The following is a 21,923-nucleotide window of genomic DNA, read 5'->3' on the forward strand; positions in this document are numbered from 1 at the left end:
GTTTATGAAATAACTGGCAATTCTAATGTCTCGAGGCTTGAGATTTGCTAATTTTTTTCATTTCTTTTTTATAAAATAAGTTTAGATAGATTGTGTAGCATATTAACTTCTCTTTCTAATGTAGGCTATTGAAGAGGAAGGAGGCGATCCGATAATATTGAATTAACTGTTTCAACTGATACTCCAAACAAGAAACCAACCAAAGGCAAAGGTTGTTACGAGTTATGAACATATTTTAAAATATATTTTGGTTATATAACTTGCCTCTGCTCTTGTGCCACTTGCCCTGTTTATATAGTGCTACTCTTTGCTATTTCCTCTGGCACTCTGCCTTCTTGGGTCAAGGAAGAAAAGTTACTGTTGCCAGGCTCTGTGTAACTTGTATCAAGATTCGGCTGAAGCTGACCAGAAAGTGAGAACAGTTTTTAATTGCTTCCATACAAAAGTATAAAGTCAACTTGCATAATGATTCTTCATAGTATGAAGACTTGAAGAGTAATATCCACTTTAATACATGTCTCCCTTGCCCCACAATTGGCAGAGTATTGATGGAATTCCTACCAAATCTTTCACTTTGGCTCCTTGCTGTTCTCTCTAGTTTTTAAAAATTCTATAACTTTTATGTTTAGAAGATTGTTTGACTTGGTGAACTTAATTTGCATTTATGCCATTATACATTCTGATAATTTTCAGTGAAATTCAAAAGAGATCGCACCAATTATACTAACAAGGTAGGGGAAAAAAATCCATAAATAATTAGCTTAAAAAGAAAGTTTTGAGCTATCTAGGAATGTTAAAGGTTTTTGTTTTATAACTTCTAAATTAGGCTAGATATATTTCCAGGATATGATGATTTAGCATATAGCTAAAAGGGTTTTAAATTAATATTTTGATAACAAATGGGACTTAGGTGTTTTTTTAAAGCATCTGGTGAGTGAACTCTTTATTTGAATGATTGCAAATTCCTCCCTATAAGGACAGGCAGAGGGTGGACATGATATATCTGTATCCTGGTAATATCTACAGTTTCCATGCAGAGTATGTCATGACATCTGCAGCATTTTGTTTTGTAATCTAACTTTCTTTACTGCTTTTTGTGATCCAAATGATACTACAATTACTGATAGATTATACTTAGAATAAAATAATTGAATGGTTTAGTCTTGAAAAGAGGGGACTTTGAACTTTGTCCTTAGGCACAGGGCATCAGGACTAGTCCAACTCACTCTTGAGAGACCCCTATTTGTTCCAAAGGACTTTGAAAAGGGCTGAGCAGCATTGCCTGGTGAGATGGAATGGCAGAGGTGGAGATGGAGTTTAGAAAAGTAAGAAGAGCTATGTGTGGCTTTTAATATAACTTGAACTCAGTGTAGCCCTTTGAGAGGTACATTTGTATCCCTTGAAAGATACATTTCCCTATGTTTAGAGAAGCTTGTATCAAGATTCCTCTGCTGAGAAGCCAGATGGATCTTCCAAAATGGGGAACTATAAGAAATTCAAAAATAAGTATATTAGAATTAACCATTTTTCTTGTAGTCTTTTTGATTCATATCTTTTATTGGCATGTTGTGATAATATGACAGATGCTGTGTATTAATCACAGTCCCAGGTTGAGTTGAATATTAATGATTGTAGCATTTAGAGAAAACTTAATTTGATTTATTCATTTCTCTCCTACTTTTCTTTTTATATCCCTCTTTTTTTTGTTTTGATTAGAAACTTCATTATCTTACCCGTAGAAATAACTCAGCAATATGTTTAATTTTTTCAATATCAGTATTTTTTAAAGAATAAATTTTTATTTTTATCAGTATGTTTTTTCTTTGATATAGATAATAAATATACTTGCACTTTATTCCATAACTTTGATGTTAAGGTGTTTTGAGTTCTTCAGTTAGAAGTAGTAGCATTATTCATTTTGTTTGTATAGAGTAATAAGCCTTATTCTAGGACATGCATGACAAATAGCTCTAGTCTTCTTTTTTTTTTGCAGGGGAGGATGGGTACCGAGGATTGAACTCAGGGCACTACTACTGACCCACATCCCCAGCCCTATTTTGTATTTTATTTAGGGTCAGGGTCTCACTGAGTTTCTTAGCACTCTGTTTTTGCTGAGGCTGACTTTGAACTCATGATCCTTCTGCCTCAGCCTCCCGAGCTAAGGATTACAGGTGTGCGCCACTGTGCCTGGTGCTCTAGTCTTCTTGAATTTCACTTATCATTATTCTGATATTGTATAAATTACAAAGAACATAGTGCAGAACTCCAAATCAGAACCTAGTCTAATTAATTTACAATTAAGGTACCTGTAGATAGATTATTATTTATATTTACTTTGTAGTGTAGAGGCTAAACCCAGGTCCCTACCATCCTAGGCAGCGCTTTACCACTGCCAGCTCCCTAAGATCATTTTAAGAGTTTGAAAAATACTTTTTAGAGTCAAACTTCTATAAGGAAACTTGTTGAAAGGTTGATATTTAACAGATTTTTAATACCAAGGTTATAAGAAATTAAATATTGACTTTTTTCACATTACATCAATATTTTAGTCTAGTTGCTAAATTGCTACATTAAGCTCTTTTTTGCCAAATTTTACTTTACTTAGTGGTATCTACATTGAAAATAATTTCATCTTGGTCATGCCATTTTTTTCCCTTCAGTTGGTTTGTTTCTTTTACTGTGAAATTGGAAATTTTACTAGTTTGTAAGACTCTATTAGTTAGTTCTGAAATTTAATAATTACATATAGCCAGGGGTAAGAACAAAAGCATTTTCTGTTTAAATGTATAAATAAATAATAACTTGTCTGGAAAAGTAATGATCCTTATGATATTTTAATTTTTGTTTTTAGTTGTTAATGGACCTTTATTTATTTATTTATATATGGTGCTGAGGATCGAACCCAGTGCCTCACACATGCTAGGCAAGTGCTGTACCACTGAGCCACAACCCCAATCCTCTTACAATTTTTAAGGTAGCAAATAAAAGTTAAATAAGAAAGCAAGAGAAACTTCATGGGTCTGGAAAACTTACTTTAGTGAAACATAGAGCTTATTTTAGAAGATAAATATGGGGTAGCTGTTTCTTTTTTAAAAGTTGTATGTTAATATTGGGGGTTTTGTTCAACTGCGCGCACATACACAAAGCCTGTTAAAATGATTATGCTTAGATATGATAAAGGAACCTACTTTTTTTTTTTTTTTTTTTTAAATACTGGGGATTGTACCCAGGGGTGCTTAACCATCTGAGCAACATCCCAGACCTTTTTATTTTTTTTATTTTGGGACAGAGTTGCTTAGGTCTTTAGTTGCTGAGGCTGGCCTTGAACTTTCGATGCTCCTGAGTCACTGGTTTTACAGGTGTGTGCCACTGCACCCACCTAGAACCTACATTCTTAAGAATACTGTGGAATTTTTTAAAATGCAGTTATAAACACATACTTGTAATAAGTGTTGATTATGTTATAGTGGGTTCTGGTATTTATAGTAACACTTGTAAAATCTGTTTACATATAATAAATATAGTTGAATGGTTTGTGTCTTGGATTAGTTTTCCCTTCTGAGTGTTTTTACAGTCTCTTTGCTAGAAACCTTTTAATAAGTAACCTAGATGAAAGCTTTACCCATTGAGATTTACTGTCGAATTATGTGGGCGTGTGTCAAGAAAGCAGGTTAAACAGGTAGAACTAATTCCTTATTAGCTTGTTGCAGAGATTATAAAGTCTTTTGGTTCATCTGATAATGCAATATTTTTATTTAGATTTTTAACTTTTAAGATCACCTATAAACTTCAGCAAAAATGTGTTTAGTTAATACAGTATTCAGAATTATACATACCTGTAGTATTTACTGATATTGAAACTAATTTGCAATATGTTTATCACCGAAGCACTTTGATAACTTTTTCAGCTTTTTATTATATCAAATATGGTATTTGACAAGGATCATGGTAGAGAGTAAATTTTCTATTGCAATACTTTAAGACAATGTGCTTTTTCTGAGTCATCTTCTAGGTATTCTAAATTAGAGGCAGAGGACTTTAAAAGCTTTATTCTCTTTTCATGAACTCCTGTAAAATAAAGTATTGATTTTGCAGGGATTACAGAAAAAAAATATTTCATTTTTTTACTGGGGAAGTTACATCCCCAGCTCTTTTTATTTTTTATTTTGAGACAAGGTCTCACTGAGTTGCTAAAGCCTCACTAAACTGCTGAGGCTGGTCTCAAAGTCGCCTTATCCTGTTGGTTGCTGGGATTATAGGTGTGCACCACCATGCCTGGAAAGATATTATTATTTGTGATGGCATAGAAAAGGTTTCAGTGAAGGTGTTTAACATGGCTTAGAATTTATGGGTGGAATTAATTGATTGACTTAATCAACTGTACTCTTGACTTTATAGTAATAAGGATTTGGTGTTTTACAGTTCTAGGAGTTAACTGTTCACATTGTAAACTTCAACTTCTGAGTAGTTTTACATGGTATCCCTACTACCTCACAATAGTAGTTTGCATTATGGCTTTATGGTGATGTTTTTCAAATTATAAAAGTGAAAGTTTTCTGTTTAAAAAATTAGATGATCAGGAAAATACAAAAAAGTGAAAATATCTCTAAATTCCACTATCCTGAATTTGTCATAAGGGTAACTTAACGTTTCGTTGATCTAGGATGTGTGTAGGTATGGTACAAGTGCTGTAGGAAGGTTATGTTTTAAACAATCCCTTCCCACTTTTCAACAAGTAGAATAGTTTCAGACTATGTACATATTTGTTAATGGTAGAATTCGAATTTTTTCTCATCTGGAGAATCTGAAATTGGTAACCTTCTTGATGTTCTATAGCTTCTTCATTTACATTCAGTCATCTAAATAGTAATCTACACTCTGGGAGTCATTTGAATTTTTCAAAATACCAGGCTTACCTGCACCACTGAGATTGGTTTCATTTCTCGTGTGGGGCCCAGGCATCTTTTTCTAGAAGTATTGATTCTCGTATGCAGCTGGAGTTAAGAACTATTGACTGTTATAGATTGAAGCTTGAAATTTAGTGTCATTTCTGTTCAATCTCTTTCCACCTACCAGTTTCCACAGTATTTTACATACTTAACATTTTTCAAAAACTTTTACCTTGCTTTGATTCTTTTTTTTTTATTTTTTTTTAGTTGTCAAAGGATATTTATTTATTTATTTATTTACATGCAGTGGGGAGAATTGAACCCAGGCTTCACACGTACTAGGTAAGCGCTTTATCATGGAGCCACAATCCCAGCCTGCTTTGTTTTGATTCTATAACCATTCTGAGCACTGAGCAGGACTTTTAAAATTGATAGACATTAAAGTTAACCCATTAGGAACTCAGTTTTTACCACTTTTTAAAAATCTCCTGTGTATATGATGTGAATGCCAGAAATGTTCTTCCTGGTGTCATTCCCCCCCCACCCAGCCACCCAGGATTTAACCCAGGGTCACTGGACCACTGAGCCCCTTCACTTTTTTTTTTTTTTTTTTTTTTTTTTGGAGACAGGATCTCACTAAATTGCTGAGGGCCACTGTGCCTGATTCATTCTGGTTATCTTTAGATAATACATTTTAGAGATTTTAAAAATATACTTTTGGTATTTCCAGATGTATTATAATGAATGTAGATTATTTCATAGCATGTATTTTATTTGTTTTTCTTCCCCCCTTTCCCTAAAGTAGATTATATTTTGGGGGGTGGTGTTGGAGATTAACCCAGGGATACCCTACCACTGAACCACATCCCAGCCATTTTTTATTTTTATTTTGAGGCAGGGTCTTCTTAAATTGCTGAGACTGGCCTTAGCCTCCTGGGATTACAGGTGTGCATCACTGCTCACAGCATAAGTAGATTTTAAAAACAACAACAAAAAAAAACTGACCTGTGGATGACTATATCTAAGACAATGTACAAGTTACTTTAGAGATATGATTTTATTACTAAATGTCATTTTAATAGAAGAGAAGCTAAGACACATACAAGCAATTTACACAAGGCATGGTCTTTGGTTTGCTTTAGGATATTTACTGCATACACTTGGGGAGAGGTTGTAACTGAAAACAATATTGTTTCATTTGGTTTATCCTCTGGATCCAGCAGGAATTTTATGACTAAGCTTTTCTTTTCTTTTTTTTTTTTTTTTTTTTTTTTTAACATTTCATAGTAGCATCTGTGAATGTTTAAAGAGTAAATTTACTTGGCTAAAAATATTTTGGCCCAAATTACTTTTTAAAAAATCTACTTAGATCTATCAGAATGTATAAATGCATTCTATTGTCATGTCACAAATTAGAACAAATAAAAAATTAATTATAAAAATCTCCATAGTAAATGAATTTTGTTTCATTTTTGTTTTGGAGGTACTTCTAAATTTAAAAAGGGAAATTGTAAACCCTCATAAGAAGCAGTTTTTCTTTTGAAAGGGGAAACCAATTTGTGATCCATATTCCTCTATTCATAATCCTGAAATACAAAAAGTTCAGAAAACTGTTTTTCAGAAACATTTTTTCTTACATTTGGTGATTGAAGTGAGGCTGTTTATAATCTGGATTTATTCCATTTGATGTGAATATGCATACATTTCATTGCACAAATATTTATGATTGCTTGAAATACTGTGTTGGAAGGCAGTGGGAGGTTTAACTTAATCTAAATCTGAGCAGTCTGATCTCTGAAACATGTCTTGGCCCCAACAGCTCACTTAGAATTTGTGGACCTGTATGAATTCACTTGTTAGGAGATGTTTCTAGTGTTGAAAACTTTGGAGTGTAGTTTTACTTTGCCATTTTATTTCAGACCCTAAAATCATGCAAAGAACATTTAAATAAATTTTAAGTAATTTCAAAATTGTCATCTGTTGCTGTGCTACTACTGTGCTCCTTAAGATGTGGTAGGTTAATCTTGCTTCCATTTGTATTTTGTTTTTTTCAGACAATGTTTACTGTTCATTGTATTTTCTAATTTTGTTCTTCAAAGGATTAAGTTAGGCTTGGTCTACATTAAACTTTCAGTTAGCCTCTTCAGTATGATCATGCTGCTTTCCTGTTCACATTTCTGTGACCTGTGCTAGATTCCTGAAGAACAAAGAGGTAGAACTTTGTTGATAAATTGGCAGCAGGCACAGTGGTGAATGGAACACTCCACTGTATGAAAATGTGCCAACGGTAGTTTTGCTTGTTGGAATTTAGAAGGAATTTGATTTTTCTTTAAGTCATCACTTGTGTGATTTCACAAATCTTAAGGACCCGTAGATATTGTGGGCGTCATTAAAGTTAGTAGTGTACAATCATACTGATAGGATAGGGTTGCACATGAAGCTAGTTTGACTGCCATATCACCTCTTATCTTTGTCCCAGTTGGTCCTTGTTTGCTTTGGACCAGTTGGAACAGGTAGGAGTCTAGGCCTTGGGGCCTAATACAGTGTCCATCTTAGGACTTACTCCAGGAAATAAATAATGCTTGAGCATCTCCTCATTCTTTTGTGTCATACTAGGTTCATGGCTGGATGAAGCACATCATAAGTTTGAACAGTGAGCTGGATGCAGTGGCACACACCTGTAATGCCAGTGGCTCGGGTGGCTGAGGCAGGAGGATTGCAAGTTCAAAGCTAGCCTCAGCAGTTTAGTGAGGCTCTAAGCAACTTAGCGAGACCCTGTCTCAAAATAAAAAAAATAAAAAGGGCTGGGGATGTGACTCAGTGGCTAAGCAACCCTGTGTTCAATCCCAGTACCAAACAAACAAAACTTAAAAATGAGTTATATGGGGAGGATTATTATTTCTGTCACGAAGAAAGAAATTACAATGTAGTTTCTCAATCACCATTTGTAAAACAAACCCAAAGTTAGATTATGAGAGCTAGTATAAAATTTCAGTTTTCTTACAAACACTATGTACCTGTCAGGTTATTATTCCAATTTCGTCACTGTGTGTTTGGAAATCTTGTTGGCTAATGGCATTTAAGTTATAAGCAGATAACATTAAACTAGTGCTTTCATGTAATATGACGTAGAGAAACAGTTGGAGTAGCGAAGCTAGACTTTTTGCATATCCTTCCTCTGCCTTTTGTTGCATGTGTATTGTAGGGCATGTTGCTTCATCTTTCTGGGTCTCACAGTTTTAAATTTATTGAGGTGGCTTTTGGAACCTCTATTTACAGCAAAAGAGATAATATTTAAGCAGCTGGTACTTTGTAGCTCCTGAAAAAACTAATGACTTCCAGAAGTGAAAACAGGCTTGTGTTTAAATTTACTAGCTTTGTAATCTTTAAATTTTTCAGCCTCCATATTCGCTTTCATGAAATGCAGCTAATTATTTCAGAATATTTATGAGGATAAAACAAATCATTAATATATATAAAGCACTTGTCCTAGTGCCTGTTGTGTAGATATTGCTAAAGCTGTAGTAGTGACTGCTATAGTTTTTGTTGCTGAAGTGTAATTTGATTTCCTTTAAGTAAATAAAGGAACTCACCATGGAGTGTGCATTTTATATGTATGTGTGTATAATATATATATATATATATATATCTATATATCTATATACATGGTTTGTCATTACACCAAGGACTGCCATTTCAAGATAATATCTATGAGTTGTGTTTTTTAATCACTCCTTACTAGAATAATGTCTTTTGAGTAGGTCATAATAAGATATAGTAAAAGGAACTTAGGACTAGAATTGAGAGACCTTGTTAACCAGTTTTGTCAATACCGTTTGCTAGTTAGAGGCAAGCTATTTAACCTCTCAGGCTGATTTCACTTTTGTAAAATTGGGATAAGCTGCTCCACGTATCATAGTGTGTTTGGTAAAATTGAAGTATATTTTGAAAAACAAACTTTGCAAATTGTAAAGCAGTTTTTGATTGCAAGGAGTAGGTTTTAGCATCTGTGAATGATCTAAAGGATTCTCCCCAATGCTCTTGTTCAGGGTTAGGGTTAGGTTTAGGGTTTAGGGTTAGGTAGGAGGGGGGCAAGAATGGAGGAAGGAAGGACTGTATAGAGGGAAAAGAGGGGTGGGTGGGGTGGGGGGGAAGGGGGTAAAAAATGGCAGAATGAATCAAACAACATTGCCCTGTGTAAATTTATGATTACACGAATGGTATGCCTTAACTCCATGTACAGAGAATCAAAATGTATCCCATTTGTTTACAATTAAAAAAAAATAGGTTATTTGATGGTATGTTTTTGGAAGAAAGAGCTCCAAATTCTTTTTTAAATTTTTTATTTTATTTTCTTCCTGGTACCAGGAATTGAACCCAGAGATGCTTAACCAATGAGCCATATCCCCGGCCTTTTTAAATACTTTATTTAGAGACAGGGTCTCACACAGTGCTTAGTGCCTCGCTGAATTGCTGAAATTGTCTTTGAGCTCATGGATTACAAATGTGTGCCACTGCATCTGGCATCCAGATTCTTAAAAAGTTTGTTTCTCCCAAAATCTAAGATTTTTTCTATGATATTTATTTTTCTCTACTGTGAAAGAATAATTTAATGAGCTCTTTCTCACCTAATACTTATTTTTTTTTTTTCCAGGAAAGGGACAACTTTACTTTTTTTTCTTCAATAGATTACTAAACACTTTATTTTTCTACTCCCCTTACCCTTGTTTTGCAGTACTGGAAACTGAGCCCGGGGGCACTCTACCACTGAGCTATGCCTCCAGACCTTTTTATTTTTTATTTTGTGACAGGGTCTCACTAAGTTGCTGAGGCTGGCATCGAACTTCCATCCTTCTGTCTCAGCCTCCCAAATATCTGGGATTATACATATGTACCCCCAAGCCCAACTAATAAACACTTTCTGATGAATAGATTTTCTTAGCAGGTTGCCCTTGTAGTAACTTCTAATTTGAGGCTTTTGGACAGAATAATCAGATAGACTTTTGGTGGTTGTGTGAAATTCTAACATAGAAATGAAACTTGATGATACAGAGAGTGAAGACAATAATTGTAAAATTAGGTCAAAGTACACTAAAAACGTGTTTCCCCTAAAATGCAAACACCAGCATTCTAAATAAGAAGTTCATAACCACCACTAATTTCCCACGATTTGTTTCTTGTTTGTTCTCAGAAGTTGTTGAGTACTACTCAAGAAAAGAAAAATCTCTGCTCCCAGTCTTGTTAACAACATACCTGGAAGGACAATGTCCTGTTTCTTTTATCACTTATTCATGGAAAGGGTTTTGAATTGGGAATAGGTGAAAGGGTCTAGGCGAGACAAGGGAAAGGGAGATATTCCTTAACTTTTTAAAACAATAGTTACCCCAACAACTAAATTCTCTACCCTAGGGTCGCTAAAGCCTGAGCTAGGTAGTAGCACTTTTCAGTGCCTGTATAAGCAAAGGGGGAAAAGTTTATTAGTTGCTATTCTCAGGAAAGAATGTCCATTCACATTTCAAAAGAAATGGAAAAAATATTTAAAGTTTTAAATACTACAGTTCCAGCAGCTGTGCTTTTTGACCACATTTCTGGCATGTTACTGATTTCTAAATAGGTTTTTATGGACTAGATGAAGACATAATAAACTTTTAGCATGGCTCTGTGAAAAGCTTTTGAAATGTGAATAACATATTTAAAGTTAAACCAAACTGCAAAGTTTTGGAGATGTGGGCTGGGCAGAGAAAGTCTAGTCCATCTGGAAGCTATCAACAGTTTATTTTGAAAAAAATTTCTACTTGTCTTGAGGTCAGTTATATCAGTCATCATGTTAAGTGACCAGCACTATTCATCCTAAGGCTTTTGGAGAAATGCATGAAATTAGCACAAAAGCAGTCGCTGTACTTGAGGACTATGTTGGGAGGCAAAATGTCCTGTAAACAGTACAAGCAATACATGATCAACTGATAGACTGAAAGGTGGAGATTAAAGTGGGAGAATTTTATTTCAGAGAAACCTTGTTGAAGATGATTTAGGAAAGGTTTTATAGGAATATAAGTCTTGAACTTAACTAGCAGGTGTTTGGTTATGTACACTTGGTAGGACACATTGAAAGGTACTGCTACTTCTGAGAACTGAAGAAAGGAAAGGAAGGAACTGAAGGAAGTAAAGGAAAATGTATCATATATGTTAAGTCACTTGAGATATTGGGTTCATAAGTAGAATTGTTGGCATAGTTTGTTTCAGTAAGACCACATGAATTTGTATATAGCTTTGGTGGTTTTTTTTTTTTTTTGGGGGGGGGGGTTTCCGGGGGGAGAGTTATCTATGACCAGCTGGTTATAACAGTGGCAATTAATTTTGATAGATGACTGGGAGTGAATAGTGAATTGCAGGGTAAACTTGGAATGGTTTTTTTGCTCTTAAAGTGGTTAAAATATCAGTTGTTAGCCATTTTCTTTCTTTCACAGGTAAAACAACAGGAAGCAGACGAATTGAGTGAGATGCTTCTGTGGAAGATGATGCTTTTGTCAGGTAAAGTGTTACTCAGGTTTAGATGTTATTTTGAGCCTGTTTTTTGTATGATGAATTTCATGCATTTTGCTTGAATAATATACACTGAAATAAGTAGGTTAAATAAAAATGGAGACTTAAAGAATATTGTCAACCTTATGTACTCATAATTGAGAAATTTTATAATAACTTTCAGTTAGTTGACACATAATCTAAATAATAATTCAGTTTGTTCATCTTTTTTAAATAGAAATCTGAGAAATAAGGGCCAGGAGAATAGCTATAGGATACTTAATACATTAGTCCTAGACAGGATATCACCATGAAGGTTATTTGTGATTTATTTTTTATTTGCTCATTGCATTTAGGCTTTTATATACCTTACAGGACTTAGATCAATGTAGACCTTAAAATGGAGAGAGAGAAAATTGCTGCTGTGTTGCTACTTGGTAAAGATCAAATTAAGAAACTTGTTTTGCCCTTCAAAGATAAGCAAGCCAGATTCTTTTGGCCAAACAGGAATGTACTTCAAAAACTGACCAGCCAGAAGAATAAAATGTGCAATTATAATTGGGACTGTGGCAGTTCCGGGTACTGTCAATATAAAAACGGTTATTTTAAATTGTATTTGGGGTTTTATTTTGTTTCATTTTAATGAGAAGTGATCTACTTACTCATTGTTAGGTCTTAAGTATTGTAGCATTTGCAGGTGTTTATTTAAGGAGCATAACTTCTCTCACATTATGTACACTTTTATGCCCATATATTCTGTTTTCTGAGTGTAGTTAGTCATATTGTCATAATGTCTCTGGGTGTTTGTGTGCTCCACCATGAAGTCAACTCATGTCCATTCACCCAACTGTCTCTCCTGCCTCATAGCTCTTTACCTTACCCTCTCCACGCACGCACCACATAACACCACATAGCCCATACTTTGCTCCTTTTACCTTGGGGTGAGGCATGGGGAAAAAAAAAAGTGTTTGGTTGAGTAGTTAACCTTGAAAGCAAATAATTTCAGGAAATATTTTCCCAGGGATCCATTAAATTAATGATTACATGTCTATAATCAGCTTTTGTTTGAACTCTAAAGAACTCTTCTGTATTCTGTTATCCTTGTGGTATACCTTTCATTAGGTGTATTTTTTCTTCCTTTTCTTCAGTTGTCTTTACAAGTAAGTGTATGGTTAAGCAAAAATTATCCTTAAGCTGGAAAAACGTTGTGATTTTGTAAAAAATCTTTTAATTTTCAAATGTCTTTCAGTTTCTTCAGTTTATAAAATGTTTGTCATTTGAAATGTCACAAGGAGACATTATAACTTGTTTGGAAGAATAATAGTACTCTCTTACATGTGCTACAGAGGATACCTTTGTGTTGGTATTAAATGAACATGGTCATATGCCTAGGAGAGCCTAAGAGCTTCTTAAAAATCCGATTTGAATATGTCTTCAGTTTCTTTGTATTTCTTTTTTTACTTTGGAGGTGTCCAGCAGATATGTGATGCATTTGAAAGAAATTAAGTGAATTATTTTCTGTGTCCCAGAGTTGAAACTTTTATACAATAATGGTGAATAAATATAACCTACTGCCTAAATAGATAGTATAGAACTTGGTTCTGTAGATAAGTGAGGAGACTGGTCAAATTTGACACTTCAGAATACCTGAAGTTCCCTTTTTTTTTTTTGTGCTCCTATTCTACCATCATTCAATAACCTACTACTCCATTGTCGACATCCAATGTTCCCTCATACTATATTGTTGACATCCAGTGTTCCCTCAAACTGTGATGAGGTTAGTCAAATAGGGAGCCTGCTCCTTAAGCAGTCCATACCCCAGACAGTCATATTCCTCCATGCCAACCTTCCTTGCTAGGAAATTTTTTGTTTCCTCACTGCAGTTCAGCTTTGAATGATTGATAGTCCTGCCTCTACCCTTACCCTTTCTCCCTTTTAACCCAGAAACCTTTTCTCATATCTGCTAGTTACTGTAGACTAGGAAAGGAGAAGAAGGAAGTTCATTGCTTTCAACCCTTTCTCTACAGTTAATCAAAGATGAAAGTAAGCAGATTTCTGCTTTTTGTTTCTACTAAAATACATAACCTTTAAGGGTACAAAGGCCTTCCTTTACAGAGCTAATCCAATCTATATTACCCACCACCACCTAATTGGAATTATTGCGCAGTGAGAGCTTCCAAAACATAACTTTTTTTTTTGCATATATTTCAAGAAGAACCATTGATAAAACAGTGGGAGTTCCATATTATTAATGAGAAATAAACTTTATGTTTCAATATATAAGACTTCTGTGGGCTTAACATTAAACAGACTATGGCACTGGAGAAATTAAGTCATTTCTTTGAAGCCACATCTTCTGAAGTGCTTCTAGAATGTGACCTTTAAATATTAAATAACTGGAACCTGGAATATCTCTAGTAGCAATTAAGTTAGCATGCATTTCACTGTGAGAGAGATTTGAGAACTCAGACTCATTGTTTAATGATCTTGATATTAGAACCTTATTTTTAAGGACACAGTTAATAGGTAAGGTGAAATTATTGAACTTTAACTTTGGGAATAATATCAAATATGATCAAATTAGACACATTTAGAGATGTAAATTACCAAAAAACTTTTGGTGGATAGTCCTACACTACTTGCCTCTAGTTGTACCAAATTTTCTTACCATTAAAAGGACTGTGAATTGGAGAATCAAGAGGCACATGAACAAGACGGAAATGATGAACTAAGGACTCTGAAGAATTTGGTGAAAATGAAAGAAGACGGTGTGCATTCCAAGGAGTTACTTTCTGCAGAAGAAACAAGAGAGCTCATGAATTAATAGAGGCAGAAGCAATAGAAGATATAGAAAAAGAGGACATCGAAAGTCAGGTCTTTAGCCAGTTTTGTTAAAATGTGACACCAATAAATTTTTAAGTAATATATATATTTTTTCTAGTTCAATTTGGAAGTCTCAGAATTAAAAAAAAAAAAAAAAATTGTTACTTACAAACCTAACCAGAATCCTACCACCTAAGGTGACCTTTTTCTTTTGCTTACTGCACATAAATTTTTACATAGTTTTTATCATGCCATAAGTTGCTATTTATTCTGTATTCTACTTTCACATAACATATCATAATGACTTCATAATCCATGTGTTATACCATAATTTATTAGCCTTGCTTTCTATGTATCTAATAGCCATTCCTATAATTTTGGCATTAGTTTTCAGGTTTTTTTCCCATGCCACTATGGATGAATATACCAATTCATTCTGATATTGTCAATATTACTTGGTGGTAGATTCCCCCCCACCCAAAAACACTTTTTCCTATTTAGTAGGTATAAAAGCTATTTTAATGTGCATTTTTAGTTTAATATCAAGGGTGGGAAGTTAAAGCGGTAATTTTTTAGATCTTTCCTTTGAAATCGCCATTTTTTCTGCATTGTACGTTAGTAACATCTTAAGAAAGTCAGTGGATTAGGGAATTCTTTGCTACTGGTATTCATGCTTAAAATACTTCCCTTCTTCCTAGCCTAGTGAATAAGGGCTCAAATTTTCTAATTCTGTGGCAATGTGACTTATTTTTTATGTTGGCATAAAAATGTAGTCTGAATCTTACACATTGAATTTAGTACCCACAGTATCAGAACATGAGGCAAATGATAATTAGGTATAAGACATAAAGAATTCTCATGTTTCCCAGATATTTTGTAAAGCAAAGCTATTGTATACCCTTTACTTAGGAAATTGAAGCTCAAGAAGGTGAAGATGATACCTTTCTAACAGCCCAAGTAAGTTTACATTTAGTCCTATGAATTTGATATTGTGGGTGGAAAGGGCTTGGAAAAGGAATCTTATTTTAACTACATAATTCTTTACATTTATTAAAACTGCCCTTAAATTTTAATAGAGTTATTCATGTGGCATATACAAACTCTAAAAATTTGTAGCTTAAATTTCTCTTGCCACAATGTAATTGGGAGTTATGAGGTTTTTATTATTTCAGAATTTAAAAGTGTCCGTTCTTTATAATCGCCTTGATTTCCCCCTATGTCACTTTAGTTAAAAACTAATATTTAAAAGTATCAATATCTTTTTAAACTTTTAAGTTTTGTTAACTTACCATTCCTAGGATGAACTGAAGTAATTGATTTTAAAACACTCTGTGCTAGACATTTAACATGGTGTGTGTGGGAAAATGGTTGTACTTCAGTGTGAGATAAGATTGGTTTTGCTGTATGTGATATATACATTGTGTATATTTTAAAAAACGATTTACAGATCCTAAAAATAGACATTTTGTAGCTCAATTTCTAGTTTTAAATACTGTATTCTCTCTCATATCGTCAGTGTTCACGTGCCCTCTTTAAAAGCTATACTTTCAAATAGAAATGAGTTTCCGAGTTTATTTGCTTTAGAAAAAAATAGTATTCAAGTCTGTTATTTCTTCTCTGTAGCATTTACTAGTAATGGTTTAGAGGGGTTCATATTCACAGACCCACTTAGCTCATTGCCTCTGGTCATGCCTTCTTTGATGCAGCTTTCTTGCTTTTACTGGTCAGCCACAGATACATGGAGGCTATATATTAACTCATTGTGTTTATTGCAGTAGAGGAGAAGAAATATCTTGGTTTTTGAATATTCAGGAGGGAAATAATAGGACTGTGGAAGCTTATAGGCCTGTCACCCATCCTATCCACAAAATGTGTTCATTTCTGCATGATATATGAGAAAAATTAATGTTTAAGTTGGGGGAGAAACCCATTCTAGATTATTTGCAGAACAGTGAAATTGAGCTCTTCATATTCTTTTGGCAACTAGTCAAACTCCCATTCAAGCACCAGTTATACAGGTTGCAAGTTGTGTGATGGAATCATATCTAAGGATCCCCATTACATAACAGATGTGATTATAAACTTTTTAAACAAATGGATATAAAGTATCTTAAGAAATGGGTACCTTTTTCTAATCCTACAGATCTTTGTGGGTTAGAAATGGCCTTGCTACCATTGTATCCTGATAATGAAAGAGTAATTTCTTTTCAGAGGACAAGATTTCATTATTTTGTATCAAAAAAAGAGATCTTACTTCTTTTGACTTTTCTTCAAGTAAAATAATCTTTTCCCTCTTTATAAAAAAATGTATAGTGGAATATCAAGAACATGAAAAGTGTATCTAGATTCCACCATGATCTAATGCTTCTACGCACACTTCCTCAATATATACTATGTGCATTTAGTGATGCTACATGAAGAGTACCCATTTCTCAGCTTCAGCTATATCAATTCATAACAATCTTATTTCCTGTATACCTCTATTCACTTCCCCCCTTATGCAGCATTTGAACAGATATATTATTCCTTGAAAAAGTTCAGTATATATCTCTAAAAGAGAAACACTTCTGTTTATATTATTCCTAACATAAAAATGTTTATACTATTAAATATACAGTAGTATTCAAACTTTCAATCAGCTATGCCCCCCTCCAAATATTTATAAAATCTATACATTATGATTGAAATATTTTAGGTCTCTTTAATCTATAGGTTTTCTCTCCTTTTATTTCCTCCCAATGTTTTATTGAAAAAATTTACCCTGTTTATCTGATAGAAGCAGGGTTGACAGAATTTTCTAAGGACCAGATTGTAAATATTTAACCTTGTTGGCCAAATGGTCTATGTCATAGCTATTCCACTTTGCCAATGTAGCTGAAAGCATCCATAGGCAGTATGTAAATGAATGAACTTGACGTGTTTCAATAAAATATTTACAAAAACAAAGCATCTAGTGTGGTTTAATACTGTATTTATGTACATTGGTAAGACCTATAGACTTTCTATTCCATTCAGGGTAACCCTGCCTGCTCCTTTGAAAAAAATCAGGTGATAGTATATTCTTTTGTTTAGTTACAATAATACCTGCTTATATCTTTGTGGATGATATCAATCATTAGTGATTCATATCCATTAAGAATTACAAAATGGTAATATATTATTAATTCCATCATTTCTTCATTTATTTATTAATTGGAATATTTCTAGAAAGAAAAACTTCCCCTTAGTCTATTGGTTACTTAGTAGTACAATTTATAAAGGAAAGCTAGGATAAATGTCTGATTCTTTCCTTTTACTTACCAATTTTCAGAATAATGATCTGGTTCACTTGCATCTCCAACAGTGACCAGGTGAGTTTTAAATTTTTTTTTCCCCTTCATTTCATTTTGAACTCTAGAATTGAATAAAATTGATGTATAATTAATGTTCTTTTTAATTTGTCTATTGCCATTAGTATCCTTAGTAATATTCAAAGTGTCCCATCTTTATGGAGTGACAGCCTGAGTTGGCTCCTGAGTTGTTTCAACATGACTTTTGTAGTTTGATTCCTTGTTTTCTGATATGTAAAGATATTCCATTTCCTCCTCCAGACCTGCAGCTAGCTATTCTTCTTTTAGTGGTAAATGGTATTTAAGGGCAACAATCTGGGTTTCAGGGGAGTCCATTGCTACTGAGTTGATAAGTTTTTCTAGGCTTTTTGAATATACAGAGCAATAGAATGAGTTGGGTTTTTTTTCCATTTTCATTTGTTTTACTTATAGGATAAATCAATTTTCAGTTCATATGGATACTTCCAAGTTAATAATTTCCTGCATCTTGCAGTACACACAGGTACAACAGTCTTAGAATGATAATACCACACACCAAATTATTGAACATAATTTAAGGATTTTTTTTTCTGAGTTATATTTGTCATAAGGATGTACCCCACTAGGGATGAACAGATTAATGTATTTCAGACAGTAGTTCTACCACTGAGCTATGTCCCTAGCCCCTTATTTTGTAGATTAGTTCTTTGTACAACTATATCACTAACTGGTAGATATTTAGGTAAGTATGTTTTCGTTATTTTTCAGTGCTTAGGTATTGCTTTTAAAAAATTTAACTTATAAAAAAATTTAACCTGTAAAAAAAAATTTAACCTGTAACTTCTTGTGAATTTATAATTATTTCAGAATACAAAGTCAGAAATTTTCATTTAATTTCATAAATACTTAAAATATTTGATTCCAAAGTCAAAGTCACAATATTTTTAAAAAGTCTAGACGATCACAGCGGTGCACACCTGTAAACCCAGTGACTCTGTAGGCTGAGGCAGGAAGATCATAAGTTCAAGGCCAGCTTTAGCAACTTAGTGAGACCTTATGTCTAAAAAAATAAATAAATAAGAAATAAATAAGAAAGACTGGGGATGTAGCTCAGTAGTAAAGTGCCCCTGATTCAATGCCCAGTACCAAGGAAAAAAAAAGTCTCCTTCACATGGTTGGTTCCCTGCCATCCCCTTATTAGTAACATTTTAAAACTTCCTGGTTTATTTTTCTATTATTTGCCTTAAAAATATAAATAATTAGTGGTTTTGTATAGGATTATCTCTATTTACAACTAGTTCTCAGACTTTGACTTAGAAACTTAATAAATCTTAGACTTTAATTCTTAGGTGCTGTGTTTAATACTAGATAGTTCAGATTCTACATCTATTAGTTTAATTTAAAAAAAATTTTGTCAGTGGATCTTTTTTAAAATTTATTTGTATGTGGTGCTGAGTATGAACCCAAGGCCTCACATGTGCCAGGCAAGTCCTCTACCACTGAGTCACAACTCCAGCACCCTATTAGTTTAATTTTAATTTTGTGACTTTGGACCAATGTTCTTAGTTTCTGTGTCTATAAAATGAAATTATAAATTTTACCTTGCTAGATTGGTGTAAGGATTAATCCTAGATCCTGGCACATAGAGTATTTGTATTTAGTACTTACTTATAGTATTGTTTTACTAGTTTGGAAGGTATCAGTTACTTGAAAATTTTCTGAACATTTTTCTCTAAAATGTTCTTGCTTGCTTATACTTTAATGCTTAGAAAAAATTTGATGTCTTAAGACTTTTTCTGTCTTCAGTATCACAACCTGCATGTCTCTTTTCCTGTTTGCCTTTGCCCCTGTTTCACTCATCTGAAGTTTCTTTTTTTGGTCATGAGATTAATATACCTCTCAAACCAGAATGACCTTTATCTCCTTCATTAAGTTTTCTCTAATGTCTGTTTCTCCTGTGTAGTGCTTTACTATACAGAGATTTTTTTCCACCCATCTTTATTCCTGATATATCTTGTATCCCATGTGATTCCTATTTTATAGTTAAATTTATCTAGATGGATGATATAACAAAGTAAAACTCTTTCAGTGATACAATAAGTACCTGTGACTCTGCCTAGTCTTCTGGTATTCTTTTCACTAAATAAATGCCTCACTAGTCAATGTTTCCTGAGTTCTATTGTATGTATGTGATGTTGAAGTTAAACCTTTCAAAAATAGCAGCGTCTTGTATTACATGTAGTTGGTAATTCATATCAACATGTATTTATTACTTATGATGTGCTAAGCATTTTGTATTTCTCATAATGTTTATCATATAGCCAATTAGAGGACAGGCAGTTACTGGTTTAAGGTTATTTAAAAGGTTTATTCAGCCAGGTTGAATAAAAGTCAGAAGAAGGGGAGTCATCTTAGCACATATATGTACCCATATTACCCTGTATCTAGGAGGAGGTAGTATAATGGGTATATAGTAAATACTTGATCACTGAAAAATAAGTTCTAGTATTGCCTTTTGTCTCTTAGTAGTCATTGCTGCTGCTAGGATGAAATGAAACTTAGAAGAGCTTTGTATTAAATCTTTTAGCATTTGACTTAGAATTGTAGATTCTACTACAAACATGAATCCTGCCTTCTAGAGCATTGCTTCATTTTCATGTGTGAAATATATTTTTTCACATTAAACTCAAAAATGACTAAAGGAATCTATTTTTCAATAGGGGGATTATTTCAAATAAATAGTATATCATTTAAAGAGGAAAATTTTTCTATTATATTTCTTGGTTTGTTCCTTATTACAAGGATTAGAATTTTGGTTTAACCTTAGTAATGCTATGCTTACTATACATATTGCACAGTAAAATGCATATTGTACTTACTTATGTGGTTCATCTTTTCTACTAACTTTAGTTGTTTTTGTGCTTCATCTCCATTGTAATTAGTTTTTTTCCCATAGGCTGGGTTAGGCCCTTTTCCTACAGACATTAAGGATACATAATAAGGCTAATATAACCACTGTGTAGAGAAACTTAAGTTATGAGATCCTACAGAAGACATGTTGAATTATTAAGATAAATGTCTAAAAATTCTTCAGCAAAGTAAGCCAGACTTTACCAGTTACATTAGCAACTAGAAATAACATTCTAATTGGCAGGAACTACAGAATTTTTTTTTTTTTTTTTAACATCATAGTATTTTAAATCTTTACTCTTTCAAATATTGGCAAATAATTTGGTTATTCTTTTGTTGAACCTAATCACTAAAAGAATAATACAGGGCTGGGGATGTTATTCAGAAGTATAGTGCTTGCCTAGCATGCTTAAGGCCCTGGGTTCAGTCCCCAGTGCCAAAATAAATAAATAAATTAATAATGCAGAAGAGAGGTATGCTATTGGCATCACAGGTAGATAAAGGAGAATCAAGTTGCATTCTTATGTTCATTTTTTCTAAGGTGTCTCAGTTTATTTACCCTCCTTCAAGATAAATTAGAGGCTGGTCACCTATAATCCCAGTGCTTGGGAGGCTGAGGCAGGAGGATCACAAACTCAAAGCCAGCCTCAGCAAAACCGAGGTGCTAGCAACTAACTCATTGAGACCTTGTCTCTAAATAAAATACAAAATAGGCTGGAGATGTGGCTCAGTGATGAGTGCTCCTGAGTTCAATCCCAGGTAACCCTCCCCACACACAAAAAAGATAAGTTAGTAAATGAAAAGAGTTTGAGCCGGGTGCTATGACTCAAGTCTGTAATCCCAGCTACTAGGGAGGCCAGAGGTGGAGGATTGAAAGTTTGAAGCCAGCCTTGGCAACTTAGCAAGACTTTGTCTCAAAATAAAAAGGACTGGGATGTAGCTCAGTGGTAGAATACTTGCCTGCCTAGGATGTGAGAGGCCCAGGGTTCAATCCCCATTTCTGTGATTAAAAAAGAGTCTGAAAGAAAATATTTATCCAGTTTATCTTTTTCTTGCTGCCACTGCCTACCACTCCACCCAAATAAAAGTGTTTTCTTCTCTTTTCCAAATGTTGCAGATTAGGAATATAATTGAAAGTAAATTTATATTTAGCTATTTATTAAGAAATTCTGCTGGGCATGGTGGTGTACACTTGTTCAGAGAGAGAGGAGAGAGAGAGAAAAAGAAATTCTTAGAGTGCAATATGATATACTTACATTGGGATTTACATTGCTAACAATTCATAATTTCTTTGTTCTGGCTTATTTTTACTTCCTACACTTGTGGTGTGTAGAGTTGAAGTATTTTTAGATTTCTTCATGTTACTTGAATATATAAAATAATGACTCATTCCTAATCAGGACATTTATATGTTAATTTAGTTTAACATCAGTTCAAATGATTTCTTTGAAAGATGATTATTAATATAAAA

At 33.7% G+C, this 21,923-nt stretch overlaps 1 protein-coding gene across 1 annotated transcript in view; it reads left to right on the forward strand.

Annotated features, from left to right (window-relative positions):
• The window catches only part of Sltm (SAFB like transcription modulator), a 44,933-nt gene that overhangs the window by 1,094 nt on the left and 21,916 nt on the right, over nt 1-21,923 (forward strand). Inside the window, 6 exon segments of the mRNA XM_047541212.1 lie at nt 125-149; nt 152-211; nt 11,357-11,427; nt 14,089-14,209; nt 14,212-14,285; nt 15,144-15,191. Coding sequence (XP_047397168.1) covers nt 125-149; nt 152-211; nt 11,357-11,427; nt 14,089-14,209; nt 14,212-14,285; nt 15,144-15,191 — 399 coding nt within the window.

The sequence above is a fragment of the Sciurus carolinensis genome, chromosome 2 (assembly GCF_902686445.1).
Source record: "Sciurus carolinensis chromosome 2, mSciCar1.2, whole genome shotgun sequence".
Taxonomy (NCBI): Eukaryota; Metazoa; Chordata; class Mammalia; order Rodentia; family Sciuridae; genus Sciurus; species Sciurus carolinensis.